Source organism: Eleutherodactylus coqui, chromosome 9 (assembly GCF_035609145.1).
Source record: "Eleutherodactylus coqui strain aEleCoq1 chromosome 9, aEleCoq1.hap1, whole genome shotgun sequence".
Lineage (NCBI taxonomy): Eukaryota > Metazoa > Chordata > Amphibia > Anura > Eleutherodactylidae > Eleutherodactylus > Eleutherodactylus coqui.
In genome coordinates this window covers 9,511,294-9,531,032 of record NC_089845.1, presented here as the reverse complement: position 1 = coordinate 9,531,032, position 19,739 = coordinate 9,511,294, and the positions used below count along the sequence as shown (strand labels likewise).

Here is a 19,739-nt window from a genome sequence, read left to right as displayed (position 1 = left end):
ATGCCACCTTGTAGCCCTCTTTTGCTGGGATTTTTCAGGGGGAAATGAGGGGGGGGGGGAGGGGGGGCTTGAAATATAAGCCCTACCCTGAAAATGTGCCCTAACAGGCGCTGTCCGCTCCGCCGCCTATCTCCTTTGCAGCTCCAGCAGACTTGCTTGTAGTTTTCCCTCAGCGCTTCCTAGTTTAAAATTGGTGATTAGTTCATCGAGTACTGCAGTGATTGGCTGAGCCACGGTGCTTGGGAACCAATCACAGCCATTGCATTGAATGGTGATGTGTATTTTTTATTTTTTAACGCAGCTAGGGCTGGTATTAGTGTTTCTTGACACCACCAGTAAGTCCTGGTGGAGTCAAGATTGACAGTGGGGTCACGCCCCCTGTCAGTGATTGGCTGCTTATCTGCTTGGCCTGTAGGTTTTGGAAGGCCACTAAGCATTCCACCGGGATGGCAGCCGGGACATAGCAGAGAGGAGTCGGCGGGCGGCCGGCTGTCCCGCTGCTGGAGCAGCACATTTGTGCCCAGCGGCAACGTTGTCACTGGATGAGAGGGGAAGCGTGCGGCTGTGATAACAGAGACTGTGGCCGCAGCCGGAACGCAGCAGTGAGGGGGCGGGTGGCCGGCTCTTCAGGCGACGCAGCATGGGTGGCGCGTACTTTTGCAGTGGTGAGGAGGTGGGTCAGCCGTCAGGGGACAGAGAGCCGGGGGCGGCTGCCAGGACAAAGCGGTCAGCTGCCGGCCGCCCATCCCGCCGGCGGAACAGATGCGCGGCCAGCGGCAACATCGCGGCGAGTGGCTGTCATGGAGCAGCACTGGGTGGCAGCTGCCTGGGAGCTGGGGGAGCGTCTGTCATGGAGCAGCACTGAGGCGGCGGCCGCCTGGAAGACGGGGACGGCCGCTCCACTGACAATGGTCGCTGCAGCGTGTACATTGATGACCGGCTGCTCTGCTGCCTTAGCCTAACGGTTGCTTCTCATTATTACATGTTAATGCTGGCAGCTTACACCAGTAACATTGAAGTAAGCGTCAGCCTAAGGCACCAAGCCAGCCAATCATCAATGTACACTGTGCTGCTAGGACCTTTGTGTCTTGACCCTGTCGGGAGCTGGGGGTGTGACAGGGGCGTTTCTCCTGTCAAACCACTAGCTTCTGGTGGCGTCAAGATACTCTAATACCGCTAGGGCTTTACAGTAGTACTTCCTATTGTAAAAGTTGCATCGCACCATACGAAAAACGCATTTTCTTGTGATGCAACAGAAAGGAAGGCTCCATAGGAAAACATGGCCTACAAAACATTGCAAATCGCAGCTGTATACAGCGTTCAGCAATTTTGTTTTCTCACAAAGTAGCAGCCTACAAAATGTCACTCGTGAAGGAACCCATTGCAAAGTATGGGCTTCACATACATGCGATTTGTAGCGCTGTTGCATCGCAAGAAAATCACACAATTTTGTTGCCTGGGTGAAACCGGCCTAAAGTTACAGAAACTGAGCAGAAGACCAAAATATGTTAATCGCACTAACCTGCAGGAAACCGTTCCCATGAACGCACAACGCCAGAAGTAGCGGCTTTTATCACCAAGTCCCCACAAGTTCTACACCAAAGTGTCACCAATAAACTACAGCTGGTAAAACAAGAAGCCTCATGGCCCCGGCGAAGGAGAACCGACCCGTGTGAGCGCAGCCTCAGGCCGGCTTCAGGTGAGTAGACTGTATATGACAACCGGATGGCATCTGCATCGCATCGGTTTTTGCCTCTGTATATTTTATTTTCTGCTGACAAATACGGATCCGCACTTACCAACAGGAGATAATAGCAATAAGCAGGAAAAACTGACAAAAAAAAAATGGATCATGCTGTGTTTAAAAAAAACAACTAAAGTCTGTGAAAATCATGGCCATGTGAATAGATGCATAGACTTATATTGGCTCCGTGTTATGGTCCACAAGCATGGATCTACTGCAGAGAGAAGATGTTGCAAAGTGGCCTTAAAGGGGTTTTCCGACCACCTAATCTGACCAGGACATGTGACTGTAGCAGCCAATCAGTGGCTGTAGGAGGTCACTGCTGTGGTTAGTGATTGGCTGTGGTAGTCACATGTCCTGGTCAGCAGCAACCAGGAAGGACAGAGCGGCTGTGGAGCAATGGGAAAACCTCTTTAACCCCTTAACACTCCAGGACATACATTTATGTCCTGCAGCGTTGGGGTATGTATGAAGAGAGATCGCAGGATGACCAGTGTGCTACTTGTGCAATGTATGCGGTCCTTGATCAGCCGATCAAGTACCGGCAAAATTAATATAAAGAACAAAAACAACGGTATAAATTGTATGGCAACGAATGCAAGAAGTCTGATTAGCAAAGTGGGTGAGCTTGAAGCGAGAATGGCTGATGAAAACTACGATATAGTGGGAATAACTATCTTACCCAACTGGTGCAGGAGCCAACTAGAGGGAAGGCCACTCTGGACTTAGTACTAACAAACCAGACCGAATAATGGGGGTGCAGGTGGAGGGGCACTTGGGGAACAGTGACCACAATATAATTAACTTCCAGCTGTCATTCATTAGGAAGCCTTATCAGGGAGCGACAAAGAAACTAAACTTCAGTAAAGCAAAATCTGATCAGCTCAGAACTACTATCGGTAACATTAATTGGGACAACATCCTCAAAAATATCAGTACAGAGGACAAATGGGAGGAGTTTAAAAGGATCCTAATCACCTCATATGAGCTGGTCATTCCCTTTAAAAATAAAAGAACTTCAAGTAAAAGGAAACCAATGTGGCTTGGCAAGACTGTAAGGGGGGCAATAAGCGAAAAAAAGAAAGCGTTTAAACTACTAAAGCAAGAAGGCAGCGAAGAAGCGCTAAAATCATACAGGGAAAAAACAAAATATATAAAGGAAATATCCAAATTGCTAAGGAGGAAGCAGAAAGACGGATCGCCAAAGAGAGCAGAAACAACCCGAAACTATACTTCAATTATATTAACAGATTTGCACTGAGAGCACTGGCCCTTTAACAAATAATGCAGGAGAAATCATAGACGATGGGAGGAAGGCAAACCTAATAAATGGTTTCTTTTTCAGGTATATTCACGAATGAAAAGGAAATGTCACATGAGATGCAGGGGAATAAAATGAACCCCTCACAAAATATTGCATACCTAACACAGAAAAAAAGTGCAGAGTCGGTGAAAGAGGATTAAAATTTGTAAATCGCCAGGTCCAGATGGAATACACTCCAGGGTTCTAAGGGAACTAAGTGATGTGATAGCTAGACCGCTATTTCTTATATTTATAGACACTATCAAGACCGAGGTTATGCCATTGGATTGGTGCATTGCCAATGTAGTTCCAATATACAAAAAAGTGCTCCAAAAGAGAGCCTGGTAACTACAGGCCAGTAAGTCTCACTTCAGTAACTGGAAAAATATTTGAGGGGTTTCTGAGAGACGCCATCGATGAGTACCTCAAGGAGAACAAGGGAATAACTCCTCACCAGCATGGGTTCATGAAGGGTCGCTCATGTCAGACCAATCTGATCAGCTTCTACGATGAAGTAAGCTCTAGGCTGGACCTGAGAGAGTCTATTGATCTCGTATATCTGGACTTCTCTAAAGCATTTGACACCGTGATGCATAATAGGCTGATATATAAAATAAGACAGCTTGGATTGCGTGAAAACGTGTGTAATTGGGTAAAGAACTGGCTCAGAGGTAGAAAGCAGAGGGTGGTAATAAATGGTTCGTACTCTGATTGGACCACAGTCGCTAGCGGGGTGCCACAGGGTTCAGTATTAGGCCCCATTCTGTTCAATATATTTATCAACGACCTGATAGAGGGGCTGCACAGCAAAATATCAATATTTACAGATGACACAAAATTATACAATAAAATCAATACAACGGAGGACAATGTGCGGCTACAAATGGACCGAGATAAGCCGGGGGCTTGGGAAGAAAAATGGGGAATGAAGTTCAGTGTTCATTGCCCACATGACGTAACGTTATGTCCTGTCACATTAAGTACCATGCTGCCATAACGTAACCTTACATCCTGTGGCGTTAAGGGGTTAAAAGGCATCACATGACATTTGCATGTCGCTTTCAGGAAGGTCTGCTAATTGTGCAAGAAAAAGGTCAGCTGCAGCTGCTGACCCCAAGTGCCGAGCTGTCACCGCGAGAGACCACCGGAGAGAACAGACCGACCGCCAGTGTGGATACTCCGGTTTCAGTATTGCCATCACACAGGCTCCTCGCCACGAAAACAGATTCTCTTGACTCCCTCACTGTACAGCCTCCCCAAAGGTCCTGCGCTCATAATTTGCACAGTGGACCATGATTGCAGCTTTCAGTTAGCGGATTTAGTCATTTGGTTAACCCAAGTTGCTCCAAGCCTAAGTCACTTCAGGGGAGACCCGTACTTTCAACCACCATAGGGCATATTTGCCGCTGTCCGGGGTAAACCATCGATTGACTGATGGTTCATAGGATACAGACCGCGTTATATCGTTACTCGGAAGCTGTATGCGTGGCACCGAAATAGCACTGCTGTATGTTAATGCCGTATTGTCAGGGGCATGAACTGACTAACAGATTCTTACATGCGCTCCGCAGGAGGGACTTCACTGTTACATATGGCGTTACATTGGACTGGCAAGGCGCTTCACCCTCGCGGATCTAAACATGGAACATCCCCTCATCACATAACTTCTCCATGGCCCATAGTGCCCCCATGAAGCACTTTGCAGACCCCTCCATCCTTTGCGGTACATCAGTACCCCGCATACCCACTACAGCATATTGACCTAATGTATAATCAATACGAACAAGCAGTTAACCCCCACATAACCATTTTCCTTTTTTAACCACATATGTCCATCATAGTCCAACAGTCCGTTAAGTGTCGCACATTTACTCATTGTAGGCTGGCCTCACATCTGGCAGCTTTTGATGGCCGGATCCATTTTGCCTGCCTCTACTTCTGGACCCAGCCCTTGTGGGAAGGGAGTCTCCTTCTTCCACGCGGTCTGTGTCGTTGTAGCGCTATCCCTTTACGATATTGTTTATTGGACGCTCTGTAAAACTTTATTTGCCCAGCTGAGCTGGTGGGAAGCCTCCACCACCGGTGGTTAGTCCTGGGCTGCCTTGGGTGTGTTGGCCTCCCTCCCTGCCGACAGCTCAGTATCCCCGATTAGTATGTATGCGCAGATCCTGGGCCGTCAGTGTACACTGCGCAAATAAGCTTCTACCGCAGATACTTTTGGTCAACTTTTGTCTCCCTTGTTATGGACGGTGTTAGATACTGTTTTATCATTTCCTATTATTTACTGTTGATTGTTCGCCTTAATCAGTTGAATAGATTGAATCATTCTTTCTCATTTTCAGTTGTCGGGCTGAACCTGCAAGCGCTGGTGCGGCCCAACAATCAGCACTGTTAATGGCGCTTTGGGTGTTTGGTTTGCTTAGACCACATTCAGTGATGATATAGATTTTCTCTTGACTATGCAGTGACTATAAGTGTTGGCTTGCTAGGTGACAGTTTTTCATGATATTTTTAGGTGTATACTCCTTTCTTCTGTATCACTCTATTATTATTGTTGCCCTTGTATTTGATTCTTTTACAGTTAGATATTGTCCCTTCAGTATATTATTATCCCCCGAGGATGATGATGGTTGTTACATCCTGACACTTGTTCTGTTAGTGACTTGGATATTTATGTATTTACTTAATAATTAGGTAATGTATTTCTTGGTCTGATTTATTATTTTATCTCTGCATAGATTTGTGTGGCCAACCGTATCTGTATGACCGTATTGATTTGGTAATTTTACCCTCGTCCCCACGACAGCACATCAGAGATCGCTGCCTCCTGATCGGGCAGGAACACAGAGGTTTTTAGCTCCCCCTCTTCCTGCCCTACTCAGTGGTTTCGGTCCTGCCAGGAGTCACCAGGTATTATTGTATCTTGTCATCACCGCCAGCTCGGGGTTTGACAGGGCTTCCATGGAGGAATGGCCCAGTCACACCCCTAGCTCCCGATTCGTAGACGTATTTCAGGTCCTGGAAGGTCCTAGCAGCGTGGTGATCTTCACCCCGCTGCTCCACAGTTCACACTCACCCCTTCCTGCTATCGTCGATGTGCTCCACTGGCTTGCCCCCTTCCCGTGGCTGTTTACCAGCGCTCTTCCGTCTCCCTGGCAATAGTCCATGTGCAACGTGGCTTCCCTCTCCTCCATCACCCCGGCCATCTGGATTGTGCTGCGCTGCTGCCCAGCTGTGAATGAGCGTTGCCACCAGCTCTCAACCTTGCTCGGCAGTTAGAGAGGATGCGGCTGCTGTCGGCTACCCCGCTCCCCTGCCTCCTCTCCCTTCAGCATGTGTCAGAGGCGCCGCTGCTGAGAGGCGGCTGGGGAGTGGAGTAGCCCTCAGTGCCCGCATCTCAGCGATACAGCACGGGGTACAGCAGCGGCGTCGGGGTGTATGTTACCCAGCTGCAAAACTGTGTTCCTGGCTGGCCACCCTGCTGCACAGTATTCTTTGCACTACACCATAGGGGAGCACAGCGTCTGTACTGATTGTAGCATGCCCTGGAGGGTTAGGGATTAGTATTCCAGTTAGGCTTGCATTATAAACTGTAAATGCTTCCATATTAGCGCTGTAACATGAAAGCATTTACAGCACATACTCTAAGCTTAACTGGAATACTAATTCCTAACCCCGACCCTCCAGGACATTCTACAATATATACCGACGCTGGTAGGACGTTAAAAATGTTTACCAATCAGGAGCTAGGGTTGTGACAGGGGTGTTTCTCCATGAAAGCCCTGTCAAACCCCGATCTTCCTGGTGGCGACAAGATACAATAATACCGAGGCACTAGAGGTGCTGGGAGCTCTCAGGAGTTCCTGGCATGAAGATACAACATACTTACCGGATCAGAGGCAGCAGGCGCTGTTCTCCCTTCCTGAGGATCGTCTCCCAGGTCTCTGCAGGGGCAGTTATCCCAGGCCGGGTTCCAAGGTGGTTCTAGGTGAGGGATGTGTGGCATCTTCTTCTCCTCTGGCGCTGCTGGTCCGTTTGGCTCATTGGTCCTGCTGTAGGAGTAGTCGCTTTGATGCGCTGTTATGCAGTACTGATGCTGGGGTCGGGGCCTGTAGACCCATGTGACTGGCATGATGACGTGATCACATCAGAGGGGCAAATTCAAAAGGCTAAAAAGCAATCCTAGAGAAGACAAGAAGCTTATGTATAGGTCCTAGTCTCCGTACAGCATCCTGTCCATGTGACTGCAGTGCTAAGCACTCCAGTGTCAGAATTTCCTGAACCGGCTGCTACCTTTGGTGTTGTAAGTAGCCTGTTGGGTACCTCATACAGACAAATGTATTTGTGTATATACATTTATATTCTCTTCCCTGTTAATTTACCAGGGGGATAAAAATGTGGCAGGATCTACAAAACCCAAAAGGAAAAAAAAAGCGTGACTTGCATGAAAAAAATGACCACTAGCATATCCTAAGCCGTTATGCAAATTATGCATAGCCCAGATCATTAAGGAGGAATCTGGAGACTTTATGGAGGATATTAGGCTATTGGTTAGAGACTAGGTTCCCTCAGCCCTAGCGTTCCAGGATGCACCACCATCTACGTCCTCTGTTCAGAGACAGGAGAAGAGGTCAAGTAGATCGGGTGTTTATTCCGACTCTGAAAAAAGTATAATATTTTCAGAGGTTGAAGAAGATGTAAATTCAAATTTAGTTCTCAGACGACAATGAGGATTATAAAAATGTTCTCTTCAATCCAGTGGACATAAGTGAGCTAATAAAAGCAGTCAGGGCTGCCATCAATATGGAAGAGTACAGGAAGCTCAGAACCATACAGGGCGAAATGTTTGGAGGGCTAGGCAAGAGACGCAGACATACATCCCTCGTCCGTGGTAATATCCAGAAATTGATACTGAAACAATGAAGCAAACATGAAGCAGGCTATTTTGTCTCCAAGAGTATTAAAAGGCACCACCCCTTCTCAGGGGAAGAGTGCGCTGACTAAGAGGCGATGCCCAAGGTAAACGTACCAGTAATGAAATCACAGGAGGCAGCCTCAAGCCTTCTCAGACCTGGTGTGGCAGCCACTTGCGTAGCCAGAATGCTCAATGTTTATCTGGGTCAACAGGAAATGCGCATTCAGAATAAAACCCCACAAGAACAAATTTTTGACTCGCTACTGGTCCTGAATATGGCAACTAGCTTCTTAGCGGAAGCTTCTGCTGCATCTGTTAGACTGTCTGATCACACAGCAGCTCTATATAACTCCACTTGCAGATTCTTATGGCTTAAATTCTGGTCGGGAGACAAGGCCTTCAAGAATAAGTTGTGCGACTTACCCTTTTACGGACAATTCTTGTTTGGAGAAGACTTATACAAAATTCTGGACAAGACCGCAGATAAGAAGGGTTTTACTGAAGAAAGACCGCCAAGAAAAAGACCCTTTTCTCATGCCTCTGATCAGCAAACAGAGTTGTTTAGAGGCATGGGGAAGACAGGCCGCTAGAGCTACGCAAAGGGAGGCAGAGTAAGAAGTGCCTATTTTAACTCCAATCAGGGAAAACCTCATGAATCAAAACCATAACGCCATTCCAGTGGGCGCAAGATTGTACGCCTTTTCAGAGATATAGGCACAACTCTGCAAGAAGACCTGGTTCCCCAAATTTTAAAAGAAGGTTATCAGAATTTCTCTCTTGCCCCGTACAGATCTTTCTGATAACCTCAGGTGCGAAAACCCCAATTGCATCTTCTTCAACAGGGGGTGCGGGACCTGTTGCAGTTACAAGCAGTAACTCCAGTTGCCTTGGTCGAGCAAAATACGGGCCATTATTCCTTGTTATTTCTAATTACAAAAAAAAAAACGGCAAAAACCACATGATCATAAATCTAAAACCCCTAAACACTGCAATAAAATACTGGAGTTTCAAAATGGAGACCATAAACTCCGATTCCCAGAGGTTCCTCAGATTTGCGTTACCAATGGGAGAGAAGATACGTCACTTCCAATTCACGTGTCTACCATTCGGAATATCTTCGGAGCTCGGTGTCTTCACAAAGATTATGGAGGATCTGAGAACCAATCTAAGGCAAAGATCAATTCTAATAGTCCCATCCCCAAACGACATCTCAGTGGTAGCCAAAACCAGAGAACTCTTGAGGGACAACCTAGCTACAACCATCCAGCTTTTGCAACATCTAGGCAGGACCTACAATTTCAAATCTGGCGGTTCCAGAGGCAGAGGGTCTGTTCCATCCAGTTGGCTATGTCTCTACTAGAGAAATTAACCTTTTGTATCCCAACAGTAGCCTGAGCCCAGTCCCACACAAGTACTTCCGGAAACAATTCTCTCAGTCTGGGACAAAAAGCACTCCACTCTGGGTGAGGCCCAGCCTGAGCAGAGTAAAAGGGGAAATTGTTACCTATGGTCTTAGATGTTAGCTAAATTATTGGTTATGGGTGTGGCAGGGGGGGGCTCCACTCTCGAGCCATACACTCAGGTCCGAAGAGAAGCGGAACTGGTTCCATATTATCCATGTAGTAAAGCACTTGTCGTGTCTCATTTCATCCTTGGCGCAGAGCTCTTCCACATATTTTAGGTGATCTAGTGCTTCTAGCCACATCAATCTCGAGGGTGGTGTTGTAGATCTCCACCTCCTGGGGATTATCTGGCGCTTGGCCAATATGAAAGATCTGAGCAGAGAACCCTTAGGGCTCCCACCCACTGGCGTTTTTTTCTCCACTGTGCTGCGAGAGTAAAGGAAAAGTCTTGCGTCGCAGTGCAAGAAAAAAACTGGCATCACGCCGGGATATCGTCAGTCTGTTCAATGGGGCTAGCGGCAGCAGCGTTAGCCCATTGAAAAGAGATGGAGAATGTTGCGGACTTCTGCCACAGCTACAGCAGCACAGCTGTGGCAGAAGTCCGCGGCATGCTATCCCATTGCTTTCAATGGGATCGGCACTGCTGCCGATCCCATTGAAAGCACTGCTTTCTGGCAAACCCCGCAGTATGATTATTGGGGAAGGGCTTGAAATATAGGCCTTTCCCCGATAATCATCAATAAGTGGTAAAAAAAAAAAAAAAAAAAAAATTACTCATCTCTCCACCTCCTGAAAGGGCTGTGCTGATTGGCTGAGGGCTCAGCCAATAGCAGCTAGTGCTTAGCTATTGGCTGAGCGCTCAGCCAATGACAGATAGCCCTTAGCTATTCATTCATGAATAGCAATATCTTAGCTCCACCAACATCCAATACAATATTGATATCTTATGTTGGTTTGTGGGGGTTGAGACACATATCTTCTTAAAGGGGTTGATAGGGCGTCTCATCTGTTGTATATCCCCTAAGGACCTGATATAGTGGCATAGCTACAAGTACTGAAACCACGCTCTGGCTGGGGATCTCCGTTCCTCAAGTATCTCGCACATCTGTTTAAGTCCGTCATTTGAGATCAAGTCTCGAACCATGAGGATTGTGTTTGAAATATTGTCCGTCAAGGGGGAACCCCTTAGAAAGGTGGGAGCATTCTGATTTCCTACCAGAGGAGTACGTGGGTCCGGCCTTGAGATCATTCCCACTTTAGTTGTGGGACCTATCCAAGCCGTCACCAAGTCCTCCAGGAATGGAGATAGAAGCACAGAGGTCTAGGGCTATCTGCCTGGTAACCATATGAGACCCAGACATTTAAAGAGAGCTGAGTCTTGCTCTATCTCCACCCAGGACTTCCCACCCCACCCTCACCCTAGAAGCCGGGTGTACAACACGTCCACATGGATGCTATCGATGGCGTCGCGAAACCATGCGGACGCCGTCCAGGGCAGTCCTGTGTACCAACACACACCAGCTACAGCAGCACAGGATGTCTGATTAATACCTGTGTGAGGACATCTACATTATAGGGGTAAGATTTGCTAAGATTTGCTGAGATTCTTTTCCAAGAATTCTCCTATAAATTGAAAAATAACACCCACGTAGGGGAGTGACTAAACGGACCAGCCTCTCCCCCTCCCCTCCCTCTCCTCTCCCCCCGCCCCCCTCCTTCCTGTCCTTCCACCCTCTTTTCCTCTTCATTTGTATGTTAACTATAAATAGAGACAACTTGTAATCTGCTCACTATGCTTGAGAAAGGCTTGGCATAAGCCGAAACGCTTCGCAGCATTGTCAATTCGTTTTAAACATGTTAAATTTGATCTATAAGAACACGTTCTTCTCAGCTGGGCTTTTCTGCTTCTCTGGATGCGAGGGGTGCCAGGAGATCGGGCACCCCCTAACAAGTAAGATCCTGATGTACATCGATACAGATTAACGGAGCGCGAAAGTTTTTTCTTTATTCTGATTCCACCCAGGACTTCCGTGATCTGCCATGGAACAGGTCCAGGATCCGTCTTGTTAGTGATGCTCTGTAGTATGGGGACATATTTGGAATACTCATGCCCCCTGACTCTCTAGGGCCAGTAAGGGCTTTCCAGTTGCGCCTGGGCCTGCAACCCCCCCTAAACAAAACTCATTACAGATTTTCTGGTACGTGACAGAAATGTCCTGGGCACAGTCTGGAGTATATATAGGAACCTTGGCAAAGCATTCTTCTTTACTGTGCTGATCCTGCCAAACCAGGACAGGGTGACAACTCTCTACTTATTAAGGTCCACTTCCAATGCGGTTAGGAGTGGTTTATAATTTTTCATGAAAAGTTTACCCATGTCTTTGGTGATCACCATGCCTAAGTATTTGAGCTCCTCTGTTTTCCATCTACATGGAAGCAGAGGCGTAACTTGAAGCTTCTAGGCCCCAATGCAAAACCTGTAATGGGGCCCCCAACTATAATGCTTTATTCATAGTACTGGGCTTCCTATATGGATTTGTGATATATATTAATAAGTCGTCTGCATACAGGGCTACTTTATGTTTGTTTTCGCCTATCTTAACCCCGCGTATATTGATGTTTGCCTGAAGGGTGTTCGCCAGGGTCTCCATCACCAGTATATACAGGGAGGGAGACAAGGGGCACCCCTGCCAACGTGCCATTGCATATTCGTATTGGGTGAGATAGTTGACCATTGATTTGGAGACCATGCAGAGGGGTCTTGATACAAGGCCATTATCCAGTTCCTGAATTTGGGACAAAAGCCCACTCATCATTTATACCCAAGGTAGCATCATCCTACCATAGATCCAAGGATATAATAATCCCCTCCTTTGGTAACAACCCAAAAAGCAACCAAGAGCAGAAGTTTTATTGCCTTGACGTCCGGAAAGCTGTTCCGCAGTACATCAGTTTCACAAGTCAGTGGAGGCTGGACAGCAATCTGTTCATCCAGTTCTTTGGCCCCAATAAGGGAAGAAGGCAGCTCAAAGCTCTATCGCTAGCTGGATCCGCCTAGCCATCATGGAAGCCTACGGAACGCTAGATAAAACAGCCCTAAAGGGACTTAAAGCCCACTCTACTAGGGCAATATCCACTTTGTGGGCAGAACAGGCCTCTGCTTTCATAGAGCAGATATATAAAGCAGTGATATGGAAGAATCCGCTCACCAGTAACCGGTTTTTAAGGAAGTTTTGCTGACAGCACTCCTACATTCCCCCTCCAAATACTTGACTTCAGTTTTTCAAAGCATAGCGTTATAGGTAGTTGTTTTAGTTAGGCTCCTACACTTGTCTGTCGTAAATTACCGAGGAGGGTGGCAAAGGGGAGGAGCTTTAAACCTCTGTTCCTGTCCTATCAGAAGGAGGTGATCTCAGGTGTGCTGTCATGGGGACTTCCTGAAATACCGATTACCGGTAAGTCTTATCTACCCTTGTCATTCCATTTTTTTCTCAACCTTTCGCTTTTTATATTCATGCTAATTGTATTGGTGTTCAGTCCAGCATGTCTGAGGTGCAAGCCTTGAAATAAGGCTTATTGGTTCATAAGAGAGAAGTCAGGTTTACAATTTGACTCTATGGTTTCCTCTTTAAAATCACTGAAAAGGGAAATATAAAAACAGACAAAAAGATCCCATAAATCCACCAAGTACCTACTGATCTACTGATACAAGAGGGCAGGTATAACCCCACATCCCAAGCATGCAGCCAGCCCGACTGCTGTACGGAGGAGCCACCGCACTGATCATTAACCACTCACACACCGTCCTTAAACTGAGGAGGGCGCTTCTCAGTACTAGACCTGCACACAGGATGCCAGGCCGCATGGTATGGATGGTCCACCATGCAGGCTTACCACGTATTAGTAGGTGGTCCAGCGGACGGCTCTGCACCTCATAGGTGAACCACACCGCCCCTTCCCCCCTGGGCTCACCCAGTGTTCACAGCCGCACTGCATGTCACTGATAAATATGAGGTATTGGTTGATATTTTGGCCAATGTCAGGGGTCTTCGTTCTGTTGTTCATCAGTATCCTCAGCTGTGTGGTGGCGCCTCCATGTAGCAGTATGGCTGTCTGCATGCTGAGGGTTGTGATGCTTCTGCCTGCCCTCTTGTATCAGTGAGTATATGGACACGTTTTCATGGTTTTCTCTTTGGTCTCTACCATCTGAATTCACGCTGTGAAAGCTTCTGCATAAGGTTACCTCCATGCGGACCGCTATAACTATGCCCTTTATACAAAGCCGGCAAGAAGCAGATTCATGCTACAACTTCTAATGCTTCAGTATGGTTGTATGACCATCCAATACTCTCTCCTTGGCCTGCCTCCATACTCCCTAACTGTAACCTTCACAACTCTTCATCCCAATGTACATCTTGGCATGGGGTCAAGCTGTGTAATATTTGACTCCCTTTGTTTGACAAGTTATCAAGTTATTTGCCATATTATCTGATAAGTTCAGTTTCTATCTAAATTCTGAGAATCTATAGCTTGCTCTATATTTGTGCAGCAAACAGAAGTCAACATCCGTCGCTCGAGTGGGTCCGCTAACCTCAGTTTGGTCACGGTGGTGGTTATGTTGTCTAAGATGGTGACTCGTGCCACAGGCGGATTGCAATTGAATTTGTGCCAATAACTATTAACAGTTCAGGTATTGTCCAATGTGATGCCATAGACATTGAATGAGTTTGGATGACAAAAAATGTAGGCCCTATATGGGACCCAATAGGAATGGGCATAAACCCACTAGTGTGGTTTTTCTGGGACAGTGGCAACCGGCTTCTCCAACCCCTTCTCCTGATTGTCTCTTTCAGGGCCTCGGAACACAAAAGAAAAATTAAGGTTGGGGTACATGACAACATAGGGCCTCCAATTTTCAACTACGGCCTCAAGGGCCTCCATCTTATCCTCATTGATGAGGATCCCGGAGGGTACCGGGAGAGAACAGGTCCGGTTGGAGTGGCATACGGGACATGTTTCTTGTTTACAGGGACCCTGGAATGAGCAACGGGGTCCGTCTGCACCATGATGGGAGCTGTGGACTCAACCTGGAATGGAGCACTTGTTGCGCCCGCTTTCGTGGGAGCAGCAGCCGCCTGTGGAGTTATCAGGGGGGCCTACGCCATGGGAGAAGTTCCTTACCCCCCTCTGATGGTAGTAGGGTAACAGCAGATTGCATCAGCCATAGTCTGGGCATTGGCGTAGTCTGCCTATGGGTGGTAGCATCTGGAGAACTCCTTGCGGGAACGGCACCAGCATCCCCAACTTCCTCTGCGGCGAATGGCACTGTAGCAGGTTCTGTTGGAGCTGGCAGCAGTGCTAAACATCCAGCTTGTCCCCGAAGTACCAGTGGGAACACCCTTTGTTGCCATTACAGGACTGGGGGCTATAGCACAGCCCTGCTACCTCTTCGGCTCCTCACTCTTCTCCTGCTCTCTGCACTCCCTCACTTGCGAGGCGCTCTCCGGAGACTCTGCCAAGGGGCGAGTCCTCGCTGACCTCTCACAGTCCACTCAGGTGGGGAGGTCATGTCTCCTACTTTTTCCATCCTGGCAACAAGAATTTGCAGGCTTTTGAGGCAGCGCTAGTGAAGACAAATAAGCACCATCTTGGTGCATCATAAAGTTGCTTGCTGTCCACCGCCATCTTGTAATGTCAAATCACCAAACAATATCACACGATCCTCCTTCAACATATACAGCATTTTAGCACACATTTCCATGGGGGAAATCACTCAACTCTGTGGATTGTCCATGAAAGTCTTCATCTGTGGAACATTTCCTTTGTACATACAAGCCACACCAATCAGACAGTTTGCGTGCCTCAGAGTGAGAGGTTCCCTTTATGCCTTCAAAATGTTACAGTGCTTATTTTTGAGCCTTGTTATGTAATAGTTCCTCTCTTTTGCCCCCCATTATATAATAGTGCCCCTTTTTTCTGCCATAATGTGATAATCTCCGCTTGTACTCCTAGAATATAGAAGTACCCACACAATGGAACAGTATCCTCTTTGTGCCACCATAAGATAATATTGCCCAATGTATGCTTTCATGAGGTAATACTGCCCTCTTTATGCACCTATGAGAGCTACACCGCTGCCACACTAGTGAGGTTTACTGATGCTCACCTTGCTTCACATGGATGTACAGATTGATTTCTTTGCACAACACACAGAACTCACAAATACTTTAATCCAGTATTTCCAACAGGTTAATTTTTGTGGGCATTTTTCCTCTTGTAATCATAATGTGAGACAGAAAAACTGCAGAACTTGTTACAGTCCTGGGTATATTAGATGATAAGAGAGATCTCTGTACTGACCCCTGATATATTATACATAGTTATTAGAGCTCCCTCTTGTTACAGTCCTGGGTATAATAGATGATGGGAGAGATCTCTGTACTGACCCCTGATATATTATACATAGTTATTAGAGCACCCCCTTGTTACAGTCCTGGGTATAATAGATGATGGGAGAGATCTCTGTACTGACCCCTGATATATTATACATAGTTATTAGAGCTCCCCCTTGTTACAGTCCTGGGTATAATAGATGATGGGAGAGATCTCTGTACTGACCCCTGATATATTATACATAGTTATTAGAGCTCCCCCTTGTTACAGTCCTAGGTATAATAGATGATGGGAGAGATCTCTGTACTGACCCCTAATATATCTATACATAGTTATTAGAGCGCCCTCATGTCACAGTCCTGGGTATAATAGATGATGGGAGAGATCTCTGTATTGTCCCATGATATATTATACATGGTTATTAGAGCGCCCTCTTGTTACAGTCCTGGGTATAATAGATGATGGGAGAGATCTCTGTACTGACCCCAGATATATTATACATAGTTATTAGAGCGCCCCCTTGTTACAGTCCTGGGTATAATAGATGATGGGAGAGATCTCAGTATTGTCCCATGATATATCTATATGTAGTTATTAGAGCGCCTTTCAGTTAAATATTGGCCACAATACAGGGGTTGCAGCGGAAGCTGCTGCTCCAACCCCCGTGTAGTGGCCAATATTTAACTGAAAGCGCAGCTTTTTTTGAGATGGAAAAAAAAATGAAAATACTTTCTTCCTGAACCTTATTTATATGTTTTGACATATTTAAGTTTTGGTCATGTCCCTTTTTTTCCTCCAGACTATACAAATTAAGTTCTTTAGGTCTTTAGAGTTTTGTACTTGAGACCTTCCACCATTTTTGTAACTCATCTTTGAACTTGTTCTGTTTTTATCAATGCCTTTCTGTAGGTGAGGTTTCCAGAATTGAACACTGTGTTCTAGGAAGATGCAACAATATCTCTTCAGCGCCACCTATTGGATGGCAGCAATCCTTTAAATCAAGTCAGACATTGCTGCCATCCAATATGTGGCGCTGCAGAGGTATTGTTCCATCTCCCTTATTGGCATATATTTCCCAGAATGATGATACCCCTCCCGACCCACGGCACAGGCCTCTCACTAGCCAGAAACCTACTGCACACTGAGGGGCAAAACCCCAAAACAGCCAATCATAATCAGCTCTTTGAGCAGGAGGGGATTTTAAATCCCCGCCTGCTGACAGATCAGCACTAGAGAGCCAGGGACAGCAGAGAGAAGACCTGGCTGAACCCCAGCAGCTGAAGGGAGGTCAGTATTTTTTTTTTTAACACTATTTTTTCTGGATTTTCAGGGAAGAGCTTATATTTAAAGCCCTTCCCTGAAATCCAATGACGGTGTGCCGGCAGCATGATCCTCTACAGCAGATGTCATGTGTGACAGCTGTGGTAGGGAATTGAAGAATTCCTCTGCTGCATCTGTCACAGGTGTGGCAGGGAATTCTTCTTACTAGCGGGATGAAGGAAACATCTGCTGCATGCGGCAGATGTGTTCTTCATCCCCGCGGGGGTCACAGCAGCGGCGGAGAGGTAAGTTTTTTAAATTTATTTACTTTTTACACTAATCCTTGTTTTTCAGGGAAGGGCTTATATGTAAAGCCCTTCCCTGAAGAAGAATGCAGGGGTGACGGCAGAGCATTGGTTTCAATGCAGCCGCCGTCAGCAGCCGCGGCTCCATTAAAGGCAATGCACAGACCAACATTCACGCATGTTTTTGCATGTACATGGGTGCGCACTTATGTACACGCAAAACCCCCATGTGAAGCCACCCAAAACAGAGGGAAAATGCTTATTTTGTTTTGCCTCCCAAAAGACTCAATAAAAGTGATCAAAAAAGCCATATGAATCCCAAAATAGTAGCAATAAAAGCAGTCCCCGCAAGGATGAAGGAATCGCCTGCCATAGCTGTCACAGATGTGTCAGGGGAGCACAATGTACTCCCTATGTTTTCAATGGGGCTGGCGCTGCTGCAACTGGCCACTTTGAAAACAATGGGCGATAGTGCAGATTTTTCTTTGCCCTGCGAGGCTTCAGTGAAAACATCGTAAATGAGAATAAAACCATTGAAAATCATTGGTTTCATTATCATGCGCTTTCACTCAGTCTCGCATCGCAGGAAAGTCTATCGCCAGTGGGGAAGAGCATTTACTCACAAGAAAAAAATTAATAAAAGTTTTACAATCTATATATATATATAAAGACGAAAGCCCTCACTGACTGACTCACTCCCTGACTCACTCCCTGACTCACTCCCTGACTCACTCCCTGACTGACTCCCTGACTGACTCCCTGACTGACTGACTCCCTGACTCACTGACTGACTCCCTGACTCACTGACTGACTCCCTGACTCACTGACTCCCTGACTGACTGACTCACTGACTCACTGACTGACTCACTGACTGACTCACTCACTCACTGACTCACTCACTCACTCACTCACTGACTCACTGACTGACTCACTGACTGACTCACTGACTGACTCACTGACTGACTCACTGACTGACTCGCCCCTAATTCTCCAACTTCCCAATGTCATAGAAACATGAAATTTGGTACAAGCATTGATTATGTCATAAATAGGAAAAGGAAAATAGGATTGCGTACTAAATATTGGAAATTTAAAGGGTTGCAACTTGATTATTGAATGCTATGCATAAAAGTAAGTGACCCCCTATGTAATGTAACTAATAACACATCTGTCAGGACAGTGTCCGGGATATGGGGGTTCCTGAGATATCCCGCAACCCCTGTCCCTGCCTTCTTGCCCCCCTGGGCTAACCCCCAGGGTGACAACTGGGCGGCGGTCCCTACCCTCACTAGGGAAGCGGGACACGGGAAGACAAACAGACACTGAAGACAAACAAACGGTAGAATGGTCAGGCAATCCGGGTCGGCAACAGGAGGGTACGCAGTACAGAGGGGAAGGCAAAACGTAGTCAAGTCCAGAAGCAGAAGTCAGAAAAGCTGGGGTCACAAACAGGAGTCAAAACAATACGCGGGTGCAGCTGGAAGACCAAACTAACACTGGCAAGGGCTGAAAGGAAAACACACATATTTAAATGCTGTCAGCGCTCCCGCCCCTGAAGCTGATTGGGGCGGGAAGCCTGACAGCAGCAGGGCTAATCAGGGAGGTGCTGGGGACACGCCCCCAGTCTGCTGCACAGACAGTTACTAGGGAAGCCAGCCTGGTAGTCAAGTGACTAGAGAAGCACCTGCTGCCTCCCTAGCAACCCGGCGGCGACCAGTCTTACAGCGGCCCGGGGAGATCACAAGAACCGGGGCTCCCCTATGCCGCACTCCTGTAACCCGGGTGGCAGGACCGGTGGTGTGGGCACGGCGGCCCCAAGAGTTGCAGGTTCTGACAGTACCCCCCCTTCTACGGGGGGACACTGGACCCCCATGGCCAGGAGCGGGCTTAAGCGGGAAAGCCCTGTGGAATGACTGGACTAGGCGTGGCGCATGAACATCCCTGGCAGGGACCCACGTCCTATCCTCAGGGCCAAAACCTCTCCAGTGGACCAGGTACTGCAGCACACCTCTAACCCGTCGGGCATCAACAAGCCTTTCTACTTCATACTCCAGTTCCCCCTGTACCAGAGAAGGAGGGGGCGGGTTCTGGGTGGGTAGAACTGGAGTCACATACTTCTTAAGCAAGCTTTTGTGAAAAACCTTGTGGACCTTCCAGGAGTCAGGAAGTGACAACTTATATGACACCGGGTTGATAACCTGCGAAACAGTAAATGGGCCAATGAACCGAGGAGCAAGTTTCAGGGAGGGAACCTTAAGTCTCAGATTCTTGGATGACAATAAAACTTGCTCCTCGACCACAAAAGGTGCCGAGATAGTACATCTTTTATTTGAGTATTTACGCAGTTTCTCTTGGGAACCCTGAAGGTTCTTCCGAACCTGGGCCCAAACTGTGCACAGTTCCTCAGAGGATATGT

General features: G+C 47.2%; 1 protein-coding gene across 1 annotated transcript in view; it reads left to right on the top strand.

The window, feature by feature from the left end:
- The first annotated feature begins 800 nt into the window (after positions 1-800).
- The window catches only part of SLC9A3 (solute carrier family 9 member A3), a 285,255-nt gene continuing 266,316 nt past the window's right edge, over positions 801-19,739 (top strand). Inside the window, exons 1-2 of the mRNA XM_066579077.1 lie at positions 801-843; positions 1,529-1,699. Of these exons, the coding sequence (XP_066435174.1) occupies positions 801-843; positions 1,529-1,699 (214 nt within the window). The remainder of the gene's footprint in view (positions 844-1,528; positions 1,700-19,739) is intronic.